The sequence below is a fragment of the Staurois parvus genome, unplaced genomic scaffold (genome assembly GCF_062004578.1).
Source record: "Staurois parvus isolate SC_StPar_1 unplaced genomic scaffold, SC_StPar_1.0 ptg000402l, whole genome shotgun sequence".
Classification (NCBI taxonomy): domain Eukaryota; kingdom Metazoa; phylum Chordata; class Amphibia; order Anura; family Ranidae; genus Staurois; species Staurois parvus.
This window is the reverse complement of record NW_028318198.1, coordinates 596,382-612,283: the sequence shown is the minus strand read 5'-3', so window position 1 is coordinate 612,283 and position 15,902 is coordinate 596,382. Positions and strand designations below refer to the sequence as shown.

Here is a 15,902-nt window from a genome sequence, read left to right as displayed (position 1 = left end):
TCAGGTCTCCTCACACTGCTGGTGTGTTCCATTTTTTGTCATAGGGTGCTGGCAGATTACGGGCCTCCTACAGCTGCTGCCAGGCCCCTAATCTGCCATGGGCCCCTATACCGCCTCCTCATGCTGCTGCCAAGTCCAGAGTCTCTCATGGGTCCCTGTACGGCCTCCCATTGCTGCTGTCTCCATCGCCACACTCTGCCATGTGCCACTTTCAGGTCTCCTCACACTGCTGGTGTGTTCCATTTTTTGTCATAGGGTGCTGGCAGATTACGGGCCTCCTATAGCTGCCGCCAGGCCCCTAATCTGCCATGGGCCCCTATACCGCCTCCTCATGCTGCTGCCAAGTCCAGAGTCTGTCATGGGTCCCTGTACGGCCTCCCATTGCTGCTGTCTCCATCGCCACACTCTGCCATGTGCCACTTTCAGGTCTCCTCACACACTGCTGGTGTGTTGAATTTTTTGACATAGGGTGCTGGCAGATTACGGGCCTCCCATAGCTGCTGCCAGGCCCCTAATCTGCCATGGGCCCCTATACCGCCTCCTCATGCTGCTGCCAAGTCCAGAGTCTCTCATGGGTCCCTGTACGGCCTCCCATTGCTGCTGTCTCCATCTCCACACTCTGCCATGTGCCACTTTCAGGTCTCCTCACACACTGCTGGTGTGTTCCATTTTTTGTCATAGGGTGCTGGCAGATTACGGGCCTCCCATAGCTGCTGCCAGGCCCCTAATCTGCCATGAGCCCCTGTACCGCCTCCTCATGCTGCTGCCAGGTCCACAGTGTCTCATGCCATGTGCCACTTTCAGGTCTCCTCACACTGCTGGTGTGTTCAATTTTTTGACATAGGGTGCTGGCAGATTACGGGCCTCCCATAGCTGCTGCCAGGCCCCTAATCTGCCATGGGCCCCTATACCGCCTCCTCATGCTGCTGCCAGGTCCACAGTGTCTCATGCCATGTGCCACTTTCAGGTCTCCTCACACTGCTGGTGTGTTCCATTTTTTGTCATAGGGTGCTGGCAGATTACGGGCCTCCTATAGCTGCTGCCAGGCCCCTAATCTGCCATGGGCCCCTATACCGCCTCCTCATGCTGCTGCCAAGTCCAGAGTCTCTCATGGGTCCCTGTACGGCCTCCCATTGCTGCTGTCTCCATCGCCACACTCTGCCATGTGCCACTTTCAGGTCTCCTCACACACTGCTGGTGTGTTGAATTTTTGACATAGGGTGCTGGCAGATTACGGGCCTCCCATAGCTGCTGCCAGGCCCCTAATCTGCCATGGGCCCCTATACCGCCTCCTCATGCTGCTGCCAAGTCCAGAGTCTCTCATGGGTCCCTGTACGGCCTCCCATTGCTGCTGTCTCCATCGCCACACTCTGCCATGTGCCACTTTCAGGTCTCCTCACACACTGCTGGTGTGTTGAATTTTTTGACATAGGGTGCTGGCAGATTACGGGCCTCCCATAGCTGCTGCCAGGCCCCTAATCTGCCATGGGCCCCTATACCGCCTCCTCATGCTGCTGCCAAGTCCACAGTGTCTCATGCCATGTGCCACTTTCAGGTCTCCTCACACTGCTGGTGTGTTCCATTTTTTGTCATAGGGTGTTGGCAGATTACGGGCCTCCCATAACTGCTGCCAGGCCCCTAATCTGCCATGGGCCCCTGTACCACCTCCTCATGCTGCTGCCAGGTCCAGAGTCTGTCATGGGTCCCTGTACGGCCTCCCATTGCTGCTGTCTCCATCGCCACACTCTGCCATGTGCCACTTTCAGGTCTCCTCACACTGCTGGTGTGTTCCATTTTTTGTCATAGGGTGCTGGCAGATTACGGGCCTCCCATAACTGCTGCCAGGCCCCTAATCTGCCATGGGCCCCTGTACCACCTCCTCATGCTGCTGCCAGGTCCAGAGTCTGTCATGGGTCCCTGTACGGCCTCCCATTGCTGCTGTCTCCATCGCCACACTCTGCCATGTGCCACTTTCAGGTCTCCTCACACACTGCTGGTGTGTTGAATTTTTTGACATAGGGTGCTGGCAGATTACGGGCCTCCCATAGCTGCTGCCGGGCCCCTAATCTGCCATGGGCCCCTATACCGCCTCCTCATGCTGCTGCCAAGTCCAGAGTCTCTCATGGGTCCCTGTACGGCCTCCCATTGCTGCTGTCTCCATCGCCACACTCTGCCATGTGCCACTTTCAGGTCTCCTCACACACTGCTGGTGTGTTGAATTTTTTGACATAGGGTGCTGGCAGATTATGGGCCTCCCATAGCTGCTGCCAGGCCCCTAATCTGCCATGGGCCCCTATACCGCCTCCTCATGCTGCTGCCAAGTCCAGAGTCTCTCATGGGTCCCTGTACGGCCTCCCATTGCTGCTGTCTCCATCGCCACACTCTGCCATGTGCCACTTTCAGGTCTCCTCACACACTGCTGGTGTGTTCAATTTTTTGACATAGGGTGCTGGCAGATTACGGGCCTCCCATAGCTGCTGCCAGGCCCCTAATCTGCCATTGGCCCCTATACCGCCTCCTCATGCTGCTGCCAAGTCCAGAGTCTGTCATGGGTCCCTGTACGGCCTCCCATTGCTGCTGTCTCCATCGCCACACTCTGCCATGTGCCACTTTCAGGTCTCCTCACACACTGCTGGTGTGTTCAATTTTTTGACATAGGGTGCTGGCAGATTACGGGCCTCCCATAGCTGCTGCCAGGCCCCTAATCTGCCATGGGCCCCTGTACCGCCTCCTCATGCTGCTGCCAGGTCCACAGTGTCTCATGCCATGTGCCACTTTCAGGTCTCCTCACACTGCTGGTGTGTTCAATTTTTTGACATAGGGTGCTGGCAGATTACGGGCCTCCCATAGCTGCTGCCAGGCCCCTAATCTGCCATGGGCCCCTATACTGCCTCCTCATGCTGCTGCCAAGTCCAGAGTCTGTCATGGGTCCCTGTACGGCCTCCCATTGCTGCTGTCTCCATCGCCACACTCTGCCATGTGCCACTTTCAGGTCTCCTCACACACTGCTCGTGTGTTCCATTTTTTGTCATAGGGTGCTGGCAGATTACGGGCCTCCCATTGCTGCTGCCAGGCCCGTAATCTGCCATGGGCCCCTGTACCGCCTCTTCATGCTGCTGCCAGGTCCAGAGTGTGTCATGGGTCCCTGTACGGCCTCCCATTGCTGCTGTCTCCATCGCCACACTCTGCCATGTGCCACTTTCAGATCTCCTCACACTTCTGGTGTGTTACATTTTTTGTCATAGGGTGCTGGCAGATTACGGGCCTCCCATTGCTGCTGCCAGGCCCGTAATCTGCCATGGGCCCCCGTACCGACTCCTCATGCTGTGACGTTGCAACAAGGTGGAATTCAACCCTACATATGTTAGACCGCCTTTACGAACAGCAAAAGGCCATCACAGATTTCCTGATGTTAAAAGCGGATAAAGGTACTCCCTGTGTAACTTAGATGTCAGCCATTGGCAGCTCATGCGTGACACCTGCGCTTGCTCAGGCCCTTTGAGGAGGCCACGCTATTCGTGAGTCGGCAGGACTATGGGATGAACGACGTCATTCCTCTGTTGCACGTCCTGGAACAAATGCTGTTAACAATGGCTGGTCAGGGTGCGGTAGACGTGGCGCACAGATCTCAATGCCACATGACCCCTGTGGAGGCAGGACAGGAAGAAGAGGAGGAGGTAGAGGAGGACATTGGTGCTCAGGAATTATTGAGTGAAATGGGTGGTTTTTCCACTCAGCGGACAGGAGTGGAGGAGCAGGAGCATCTGGTAGAGGAGGAGGAAGAGGAGACAGAGGACCCAGACGCACCGTGGCAGTATGCTGTGGAGATGGAGGCAGGGAGTCCCTCGCATTCCTTGGCACAAATGGCCCATAGCATGCTCGCTTGCTTGCGTACCGACAGCCGAATAATAACCATCAGACAGAGGGATGACTTTTGGCTGTCCACCTTGTTGGACCCTCGCTACCGTTCAAAAATGGTGGCCTTTTTCACACCTGCTGAGAGGGAGGCCAAAATAACGTACTATAAAAACCACCTATGTAGTCAGCTGGTCTCTGCCTGTCTGCGCCAACGTCCATCCTCAGACACTGTGGGCTCTGTGCGCTCGCGTTCCGCTGCCATGGCAGCAGGGGAGGGGTGGGGTGGTAGGAGCAGTGGCAGCTCCACCAGCAGCAGCTGCCTCAGTCTGCAGTCGATGATGAGTAGCTTTCTTCACCAGCGCAGTGAGGAAACTACTAACCAGCCGCAACAGCAGCATCAGGTGGACCTCGAGCAGGACCTCAAACAACAGGCTTGGGCCTACTTGGACAGCACCCTGCCAACCGAGGTAGACAATCCCCTTGACTACTGGGCAACGAAACTTGACCTTTGGCCCCAACTAGCTGAATTTGCCCTTGAAAGGCTGTCATGCCCGGCCAGTAGCGTGGCATCGGAGCGCGTGTTTAGTGCGGCAGGAGGTATTGCAACTCCGCGGAGGACACGACTGTCCACCCAAAGTGTGGAGAGACTCACGTTTGTGAAAATGAATCAGGCGTGGATTAGTCTGGATTTCAAACCACCAGTTCCTGACACAACTGACTAAATCCGCCATGAATCATGCCCCAAACATGTGCCACTTTCAGGTCTCCTCACACTGCTGGTGTGTTCCATTTTTTGTCATAGGGTGCTGGCAGATTACGGGCCTCCCATAGCTGCTGCCAGGCCCCTAATCTGCCATGGGCCCCTGTACCGCCTCCTCATGCTGCTGCCAAGTCCAGAGTCTCTCATGGGTCCCTGTACGGCCTCCCATTGCTGCTGTCTCCATCGCCACACTCTGCCATTTGCCACTTTCAGGTCTCCTCACACTGCTGGTGTGTTCCATTTTTTGTCATAGGGTGCTGGCAGATTACGGGCCTCCCATAGCTGCTGCCAGGCCCCTAATCTGCCATGGGCCCCCGTACCGACTCCTCATGCTGCTGCCAGGCCCGTAATCTGTCATGAGCCCCTATACCGCCTCCTCATGCTGCTGCCAGGTCCAGAGTGTGTCATGGGTCCCTGTACGGCCTCCCATTGCTGCTGTCTCCATCGCCACACTCTGCCATGTGCCACTTTCAGGTCTCCTCACACTGCTGGTGGTTTCCATTTTTGTCATAGGGTGCTGTATGGCCTCCCATTGCTGCTGCCTCCACCGCCACACTGTGGCTCCACACTCTGGTTTTGGCCCCGTGACTGCCCAAATGAGTGAAGTGTGCGGTGATTCTAAGATCGACGGCACTCATCTGCATGTCATACTGACTGTCAGTATTATTTCTCTTCCCCAGCAGACTCCAAGGGCATTAAAATTAAAGGTACAGTGTTCTGCACTAATATAAAGGCTCTCTGAAGCCTAGAAACACCCTTTTATAAGTTAAATTCGCAGCGAATATATTCGACTCGAATCAAAATTTTTCCACGAATTCGCCGAATCAGTCGAATCGAATTTTTGAATACTTCGCTCATCTCTAGATAGGATCCCTCCTCTTGTGAATGGCTTTTCTGCTAAAGAAACCTGAAACACAAAGCAGTCTTTATCTAGATCCCAGCTTAGGCCTAAACTCTTCTGTAAAGGAAGGGTGTCTGTTCCCAGGCACAGGTCTTTGAGATCTTTAGCTCTATCTTCTGCGGTGAAAGCTTCCATGACTTGTTTGCTGTTAGAGGCAATCTTATGTAGTCGCAGATTAGACTCCGCCAGCATCTGTTTTGCTTTGTTGAGAATGTCGACTGCTCCTTTAGGTGTGTTAGCTGAAGCAAGTCCATCGTCTACATAGAAATGTCTCATCACAAAGCGTTTGGCAGCTTGACCATAACATTCTGCACCTTTGTGGGCAGCTTTGCGCATGCAGTATATGGCAACAGCAGGAGACGGGCTGTTACCAAAAACATGTACTCTCATTCTGTACTCTGTCACCTCTTTAGCTATGTCATTATCCTTGTACCACAGGAAACGCAGGTAGTCACGATGGTCCTCTCTCACTAGGAAACAATAAAACATCTGTTGCACATCACCTGTGAAAGCAATAGGCTCTTTCCTGAAGCGTAAGAGGACTCCCAGAAGTGTGTTATTTAGATCTGGGCCACTCAGTAGTACATCATTCAATGAAACACCTCCATGTTGAGCACTGGAATCGAACACAACTCTTATTTGGTCTGGTTGTGTGGATGGTAAACGCCAAACATTGGCAGATACCAGTGTTCTTTACCTTCATCCAGTGACGGTGCTACTTCAGCATGATTATTATCAAGCATCCTTTTGATGAATTCTGTAAAGTTTTTTTTCACTTCAGGCTTTCTTTGCAAGGTTTTACATAATGTGTTCAGGCGCTTCAAGGCCTGCTCTCTGTTACTGGGTAAGTAACACCTTGGTGTGCGAAAGGGTAAGGGAGCTACCCAATTGTTGTTTTCATCTTGGAAAGTCTCTTTATCCATGATATGGAGAAAAGCTCGATCATCTATAGACATTGCTTGTTTGTCGTCATCTTTTGTTCTCTGGAATACTGAATTCCCTAAAGTGTCAGACTCCATGCCACTACTAATGTCTCTATTGTAACTAGAAGGAAAGTCACAGTATGGTTTTGGGATGTTAAGGGTTTCTTTCACAACAAAGCTGTTTTGGCATGGACTTAGAAGGGATGTGCGTCCATTCAGTAGCACAGATGTCTTTGACGTATTGACACTGTCAGGCCGATGTACTGCTCCTAGACAAACTTCTCCTACTATGACCCACCCTAGGTCAAGTCTTTGGGCATAGGGGGCATTAAAGGGCCCATTAATTTGTTGGCGTACCTTATGTACTTGTAGAATGTCTCTCCCAAGAAGTAGAAGAATAGAGGCATCTGTCTGGATAGCTGGAATAAGGTGAGATATTGAATTGAGATGAGGATGATGACGGGCTACTTCTGGTGAAGGGATTTCTGTTTTATCATCCGGTATCATATCACACTCTATCAAAATGGAAGTGAGAGATGGACTCTCTTGTCAAGAGACTCAATAGTAAAGTCAGTAGCTCTTCTTCCTGAAGTTTCTATCATTCCTGCACATGTCTTTAGGGTGTATGGGATAGCACTTGATGTAATGTTGAAGGCATCGAAAACGTCTGACCTTGCCAGTGACCTGTTACTCTGTTCATCCAGAACTACATACATCTTAACTGCCTTCTCCTTTTTCCCTGTGGGGTACACTGTTGCTAGGCAGATCTTGGCACATGAGCGTGGACTTGTACTGTCGCCACAGATTTCAGTGCATTTGGACATTACTGGGGTAGCTGAATTATCCTTTTGCTCCCTGCCCTCATCTTTCTGCTCTTCAGCGACCTCTAGTGGTTGATGCAATGTATCAGGGTGTAAAGCTGTGATGTGTCTGTTACTGCCACATTCTGAGCAATCCGCTTGTATTTTGCAGTCTTTTGCTAGATGCTTAGTGGATCCACAACACTTGAAGCAGATGCCGTTTTGTCTAAGAAAGGCTATCCTTTCCTTGATGGGTTTACTTTTGAACCCTTTGCACTTGTTTAGAGGATGGGGCTTTTTATGAAGTGGGCAAAGTCTGTCAGGACCTTCAAAGGTGTTTACCTTGTAGCTGCTTGGACAGCCTGGGTCCTCAGAGGGAACCGTTGTCTTGTGGGCGATCACTGAAGTCCTATTGTAGGATCAAAGTGGCTTTTCTGCCTTTGGCAGTTGACTGCTGGTGATGAAGGAAAAGCTGGGATCACACCGGATCCTTGCTTGCTGCTATACAAATCTAGAAAACACAAAGAAAGGGGGGAAGGGGACATCATATTCTTCTTTGTATTTGGCTCCAACACTCACCCATTTTTCTTGCAGGTTGTGAGGTAGTTTCTCCACTATTGGCTTAGTACCGCTGGCGGTATCTAAATGTGCAAGTCCTCTTAAATAGCCTTCTTCTTTGGCACATTGGACTTCCCAAAGAATATCACCCAGCTCTTGCAGTTTCAAGTTGTCTTTGCTGTTTAGCTTGGGAAAAGACTCAAGTCTTTTCATTAGAGCACCTTCAATTGCCTCTGGTGATCCATATCTTTCCTCTAGCCTTTGCCAGGCCATATCAAGTCCTGCTGGAGGGTTAAATATATGTACCCTGCGCATCCTTCTTGCATGTTCTGCTGACTCCGTCCCAAGCCATTTTATCATCAGATCCAGCATCTCGGCTGCTGATAAGCCTAAGTCTTTGACTGCATACAGAAAAGAAGACTTCCATGCCCAGTAATTCTCAGGGCAGTCATCAAACTTGAGAAAGCCCGAATTAACCATTTCTTTTCAGATAAGATATTTAGTGACATCTTGTGTACTCTGGTGTTTGGATTGCTGTGGTAAGGATTCATTTTTAATCGCTCTGGTTCTGCTGGCCTCATCGGTTTGTTTTCGTACGCTCAGGGGTTCTGCTGGTCTTGGTTTAGATTCAGCTGATTCTGGATTGGTTTGTTTTTGTACACTCAGGGATTCTGCTGGTCTTGGTTTAGATTCAGCTGACTCTGGATTGGGGAACTGTTTTGTTGCATTGCTGCTTGAATGTTCTTGGACATACTTCCTTGTGCGTTCTACTGAGGAGAGGGGTTTCTCAGGCACATATGGGCCTTCGTGGATAGACCCACTTCCAGACCGTTCCATTTCGGCATAAGCTGCGGCCTCTGCTGCAGCGGCGGCGGCTGCACACTGCCGCTGAAGAATATGCAATTTTGCTTCTTGTTCTAATTTTTCTTTTATAATGGTGGCCTCTTTCTCAGCCCTTTCTTTCATAATGGCGGCTTCTTTCTCAGCCCTTTCTTTCATAATGGTGGCCTCTTTCTCAGCGAATTCTAGCTGAACACGAGCTGCCTCTGCTTTGGCGCGAGCTCTGGCTAAAAGGGCACTTGCTGATGAAATCTGACTGGACCTTGCTGATCTAGACGAGTGTGAGCGTGCATCATCTTGCTGGACACTTGGCATGCTCTCCCTGCCTTGATGTGTCCCGGGTGACTGATCTTCAGCCTTATACTGTCTTCCTGATCTTAGACTCATTCTGTCTGTGCAGTGACTCCTATCTCCAGGCTTGTTGCGCTCCACCTTTTCACTGCTGTGCAGTGACTCCTATCTCCAGGCTTGTTGCGCTTCACCTTTTCACTGTTCCGTTCTCAAAACACTGACTATGTGTGGCTCTAAACGGACAGCTAAACCCTTGTCAGAATCTCCAGCAAACAGAAGCCCACTGCTTGTGTTGTCTACCAAAGAATCCAACTTTATTTTATAGGTGAAACTGAAACACAATACAATAACAGCATATCAGTATACATAGAATAACTAGTGTAACATAAATGACAGATGACACAGAAGAAAGGCACTTACAGGTGATGATGTCTCAAGCCCCTTGGGAGAGAAGCAAGCACACTGCATCCCCAGTGAATAGAAGTCTAAAATGGCTGACGAGCTTCCTAAACCAAGAGTCACTTCCTGTCTGAGAGCTTACATATCCAGAGGAGACCTGCCATACATGTTTGCCACTAGATGGCAGTGGTACACTACATGTCCATATAAGTAACTTTAATTCAATTAGCCTGTGAAGGCAACACAAGGGGGCACAGGATGGATGTGACATACAGGGAAGAAGGAAGTGACACTGACCTCAGTATTTATTTGAAGGCACACATTATTTACTACTGAGAGTATTATGAACTAAACTTTATTTATAACCATTTCCAGGCAGACTGACTAAGCTCCGAGAACTTCTGCTCAGCTACAACCGCATATCTGAGGTCCCTGCAGAATTGGGTGACTGTGAGAGTTTAGAAAGGCTGGAACTTGCTGTGAATAAAGACATTTCTCATCTACCAGACCAGGTAACAGGAAAAACTAAAGTGACCCAACTCTGGGCTGCTTTTAAATGTAACCATTCCGTACGGTCCTCCCTTGCACAGGGTAAATGCTTGTTAGGCTGGGGGAAAAAAATAAAGAGAAATAATTACCCTATTCCTCATAACCAGCAGTCAGCTCTTTCCCCCACAGCCTGTCTCCAGGTTGGGGGTTGGTCCTCACCCTACTGCATTGTGCATGATGGTGTCAGAGAGTTGTAAGTGTTTGGTCAGTTAAGTGAAGCTGTTTCAGGGAACCAGTTGCATGAAGCCCGCTGGAGTGAGGAATACGGTAGATATTTGGACTTACTCCCTTTTACTCTAGCCAAACTAACATTTAGCATGTAGAGTAGGGGGTGGGGAAGGGTGTATGGGAGGAAACCACTGCACAGGTAAGTTTAAAAGCAACATTGAGTTGAGGTTCAACTTCTCAAATAATTTGGGGTTTAAACTTTTACTGGCAAGTATATCACTTACAGCACATCAATTTCAGTTTGGTGCAACCCAAGTAATTGTCTATGCTCAATATTACAAAATTAAATCATCTGAGAAGTTGAGTTCTAATGTTGGAAAATTTCTAGCAATTACTAGCACTTTCATTTTTCAATCACAAAAATGTTAAAAAGATAAAGACAACGTACCACCAGAAGTTGATAAACTTATATCTATATAGAAGGGAGGTTATAGATTGCGTTGATCTGTTTTATCATTTCTGCAAGCAAAAGATGGTAGAAATGGCTAGAAAATTGTAAATCAGCATAAGGGTGACCATAAACAATATGATGAAAGCACTGAAGCTGATTTAGGGTTGGGCACACCAAATGCAGTCCACATGTTTTTAAAATGCATCAGAAACACATGTACCCATGTATCCCAATAGCCACAGATCACAGCAGTGCAGTGCTTTTCCAGTGCAGTCGACACAAGTAGAACATGCTGCATTGTTTCTGTATGAAATGCAGTAAAATGCATGAAAAACACAATGGAATGCACAAGGACGCAACAAAAGTGCACCAAAATGGACATATCCTGAATTAAGATAAAGAAAAATAGAGGGGAAAAAAACACACTGGAACATATCAAAAAAGCACATGCAGAAACACATATGTAACACAGAAATTGTGGTGTTTACACAGTAAATTGTGTGAATATATAAATAAATAGAATTTTCAAAAAATAAAAAATTGTTTGAATATTGATTTCATTACCCAAACGTGCACATAAAATAAGTAAACTGACTTTCTTTTCACATGTTTGAACGAACTGTTAGCACTTTATAAATCCTGTATAATAATAATAATAATTGAAGTGAACATGCTCTGCTCCTTTAGTAGATAAACCTTACTGTGTATGAAAGGGTAAGAGTCTGGCTACATACTGTAAGGTTGCCATAGAGGACAGTTCCAAGCATTTCTGTTAAACAAAAGTACTACTTATTACATAAAAGCCAGAGACATTTTCCAGCTTGTTGAAAAATCTCTGTGGGAATAGAAATCAAACCTTTCCTTTTCTATATACACTAAAAAATGATGACCACACATATGTTCTTATTAATTGACTAAGTCACATAGATGACCATCATTCCAAAATGTTAGCATGCACTCATCAGTGGGTATAGCCAGCTAAGCTGTGCAACAGTTTAAAGTTGTACTAAACCAAAAACGCCCCAAAATGTAATACAGTCAGGTCCATAAATATTGGGACATCAACACAATTCTAACATTTTTGGCTCTATACACCACCACAATGGATTTGAAATGAAACGAACAAGATGTGCTTTAACTGCAGACTGTCAGCTTTAATTTGAGGGTATTTACATCCAAATCAAGTGAACGGTGTAAGAATTACAACAGTTTGCATATGTGCCTCCCACTTGTTAAGGGACCAAAAGTAATGGGACAGAATAATAATCATAAATCAAACTTTCACTTTCTAATACTTGGTTGCAAATCCTTTGCAGTCAATTACAGCCTGAAGTGTGGAATGCATAGACATCACCAGACGCTGGGTTTCATCCCTGGTGATGCTCTGCCAGGCCTCTACTGCAACTGTCTTTAGTTCCTGCTTGTTCTCGGGGCATTTTCCCTTCAGTTTTGCCTTCAGCAAGTGAAATGCATGCTCAATCGGATTCAGGTCAGGTGATTGACTTGGCCATTGCATAACATTCCACTTCTTTTTCTTAAAAAACTCTTTGGTTGCTTTTGCAGTCTGCTTTGGGTCATTGTCCATCTGCACTGTGAAGCGGCCTCCAATGAGTTCTGAAGCATTTGGCTGAATATGAGCAGATAATATTGCCCGAAACACTTCAGAATTCATCCTGCTGCTTTTGTCAGCAGTCACATCATCAATAAATACAAGAGAACCAGTTCCATTGGCAGCCATACATGCCCACGCCATGACACTACCACCACCATGCTTCACTGATGAGGTGGTATGCTAAGGATCATGAGCAGTTCCTTCCCTTCTCCATACTCTTCTCTTCCCATCACTCTGGTACAAGTTGATCTTGGTCTCATCTGTCCATAGGATGTTGTTCCAGAACTGTGAAGGCTTTTTCAGATGTCGTTTGGCAAACTCTAATCTGGCCTTCCTGTTTTTAAAGCTCACCAATGGTTTACATCTTGTGGCGAACCCTCTGTATTCACTCTGGTGAAGTCTTCTCTTGATTGTTGACTTTGACACACATACACCTACCTCCTGGAGAGTGTTCTTGATCTGGCCAACTGTTGTGAAGGGTGTTTTCTTCACCAGGGAAAGAATTCTTCGGTCATCCACGACAGTTGTTTTCTGTGGTCTTCTGGGTCTTTTGGTGTTGCTGAGCTCACCGGTGCGTTCCTTCTTTTTAAGAATGTTCCAAACAGTTGTTTTGGCCACGCCTAATGTTTTTGCTATCTCTCTGATGGGTTTGTTTTGTTTTTTCAGCCTAATGATGGCTTGCTTCACTAATAGTGACAGCTCTTTGGATCTCATCTTGAGAGTTGACAGCAACAGATTCTAAATGCAAATAGATCACTTGAAATGAACTCTGGATCTTTTGTAATTGGGATAATGAGGGAATAACACACACCTGGCCATGGAACAGCTGAGAAGCCAATTGTCCCATTACTTTTGGTCCCTTAACAAGTGGGAGGCAAACAGTTGTAATTCCTACACCGTTCACCTGATTTGGATGTAAATACCCTCAAATTAAAGCTGACAGTCTGCAGTTAAAGCACATCTCGTTTGTTTCATTTCAAATCCATTGTGGTGGTGTATAGAGCCAAAAATGTTAGAAATGCGTTGATATCCCAATATTTATCGACCTGACTGTATATTGCAGCTTACCAATCCTTAAATATGGTGGCTGCATTAATTTTCTTTTTTTTTCCATTCCTTTTACCTGGTGATCCAGCCAGTAACATACTTCCTGTCTTACCTTTGGACAGCAGCACTGTCAACCTGGGAGAAGGTAGTGTTAAATGCACTCGCAGATTTAGATGGACTTGACTACGGAATTAAAACCGAACGCCAGCAGTTACAGCAACAGTTTTTTTTTTCATTTTGGGATAAAAGCTGATCATTGCAAGCACCCCTGTCGGTGTTATATGGTTTGTCTCAACCATCTAACTGCCACTTTTGCTGGATAGTTTGTTCTTGTAAAGGAAGTTGAAAAGCCAGATCAACAGGTGAAAATAAAGGGAAAAAAGCCTAAGACCGGGTTCACACTGATGTGGTGCGGGAAACGTTGTTCCTGTGCTTTCCTGCACTGCATTGCAATCGCATGGCGTTCATGGAATCTGGTGGTGTTAATGACACCCCAAAACAGTTCGCAAAATGCAGTGTGATTGCCAGAAACCTGCGATTCAGGTGCGGGTAAAAAAAAGGGTCCTGCACTTTTTTGGTGCGGATGTGATGGGATTTGAACCATACAAAATGTCTCAAATTGCACTGCACAGACATAGCATGTATTTCGCACAGGAATACGGTGCGATTCCTGTGCGAATTACATGTGGTGTCCCGCACCGCATTAGTTTGATCCCTGTCTTAAGAAGAAGTTAGGGACTTTAGATTGTACACTCCTTGAGGGTTAGGCTGGCCATACACAATACAATTTTCTGCCCAATTTCCTTTAGATTTACAGTCAGGTCCATAAATATTGGGACATGGACACAATGCTAACATTTTTGGCTCTATACACCACCACAATGGATTTGAAATGAAACGAACAAGATGTGCTTTAACTGCAGACTGTCAGCTTTAATTTGAGGGTATTTACATCCAAATCAGGTGAACGGTGTAGGAATTACAACAGTTTGCATATGTGCCTCCCACTTCTTAAGGGACCAAAAGTAATGGGACAATTGGCTTCTCAGCTGCTCCATGGCCAGGTGTGTGTTATTCCCTCATTATCCCAATTACAATGAGCAGATAAAAGGTCCAGAGTTTATTTCAAGTGTGCTATTTGCATTTGGAATCTGTTGCTGTCAACTCTCAAGATGAGATCCAAAGAGCTGTCACTATCAGTGAAGCAAGCCATCATTAGGCTGAAAAAACAAACAAACCCATCAGAGAGATCGCAAAAACATTAGGCGTGGCCAAAACAACTGTTTGGAACATTCTTAAAAAGAAGGAACGCACCGTTGAGCTCAGCAACACCAAAAGACGCGGAAGACCACAGAAAACAACTGTGGTGGATGACCAAAGAATTCTTTCCCTGGTGAAGAAAACACCCTTCACAACAGTTAGCCAGATCCAGAACACTCTCCAGGAGGTAGGTGTATGTGTGTCAAAGTCAACAATCAAGAGAAGACTTCACCAGAGTGAATACAGAGGGTTCACCACAAGATGTAAACCATTGGTGAGCCTCAAAAACAGGAAGGCCAGATTAGAGTTTGCCAAATGACATCTAAAAAAGCCTTCACAGTTCTGGAACAACATCCTATGGACAGATGAGACCAAGATCAACTTGTACCAGAGTGATGGGAAGAGAAGAGTATGGAGAAGGAAAGGAACTGCTCATGATCCTAAGCATACCACCTCATCAGTGAAGCATGGTGGTGGTAGTGTCATGGCGTGGGCATGTATGGCTGCCAATGGAACTGGTTCTCTTGTATTTATTGATGATGTGACTGCTGACAAAAGCAGCAGGATGAATTCTGAAGTGTTTCGGGCAATATTATCTGCTCATATTCAGCCAAATGCTTCACAACTCATTGGACGCTGCTTCACAGTGCAGATGGACAATGACCCAAAGCATACTGCAAAAGCAACCAAAGAGTTTTTTAAGGGAAAGAAGTGGAATGTTATGCAATGGCCAGGTCAATCACCTGACCTGAATCCGATTGAGCATGCATTTCACTTGCTGAAGACAAAACTGAAGGGAAAATGCCCCAAGAACAAGCAGGAACTGAAGACAGTTGCAGTAGAGGCCTGGCAGAGCATCACCAGGGATGAAACCCAGCGTCTGGTGATGTCTATGCGTTCCAGACTTCAGGCTGTAATTGACTGCAAAGGATTTGCAACCAAGTATTAAAAAGTGAAAGTTTGATTTATGATTATTATCCTGTCCCATTACTTTTGGTCCCTTAAGAAGTGGGAGGCACATATGCAAACTGTTGTAATTCCTACACCGTTCACCTGATTTGGATGTAAATACCCTCAAATTAAAGCTGACAGTCTGCAGTTAAAGCACATCTTGTTCGTTTAATTTCAAATCCATTGTCGTGGTGTATAGAGCCAAAAATGTTAGAATTGTGTCCATGTCCCAATATTTATGGACCTGACTGTACCTTCAACTATGTAGTGCAAGGGCCTCCCTAATTGGATACAATTGAAAGTGTTGTTTAAGTTTGACCACATATTATATGGTTTTTGGTAAATCTATAGCAAAATTCTCAAGAAAATTGTATAATGTATGTCCAGCCTTAGGGACGGATGTGAATGTATACTATATGTAAAGCGCTGCATAAATTAACAGTGCTATATAGGCACCTGCAATAAATAAACAAATAAGAAAGCTAATGCAGCCATCGCATCTAAGAAATGGCAAGCTGCAATATATAACATTTC

The 15,902-nt window shown here is 46.8% G+C and overlaps 1 protein-coding gene across 3 annotated transcripts in view; it reads left to right on the top strand.

The window, feature by feature from the left end:
• LRRC39 (leucine rich repeat containing 39) overlaps positions 1 to 15,902 on the top strand; it is a 70,067-nt gene that overhangs the window by 38,400 nt on the left and 15,765 nt on the right. For all 3 annotated transcript variants that reach the window (XM_089686575.1, XM_089686574.1, XM_089686573.1), the window contains exon 5: positions 9,706 to 9,842. In XM_089686575.1, the coding sequence (XP_089542701.1) occupies positions 9,706 to 9,842 (137 nt within the window). The remainder of the gene's footprint in view (positions 1 to 9,705; positions 9,843 to 15,902) is intronic.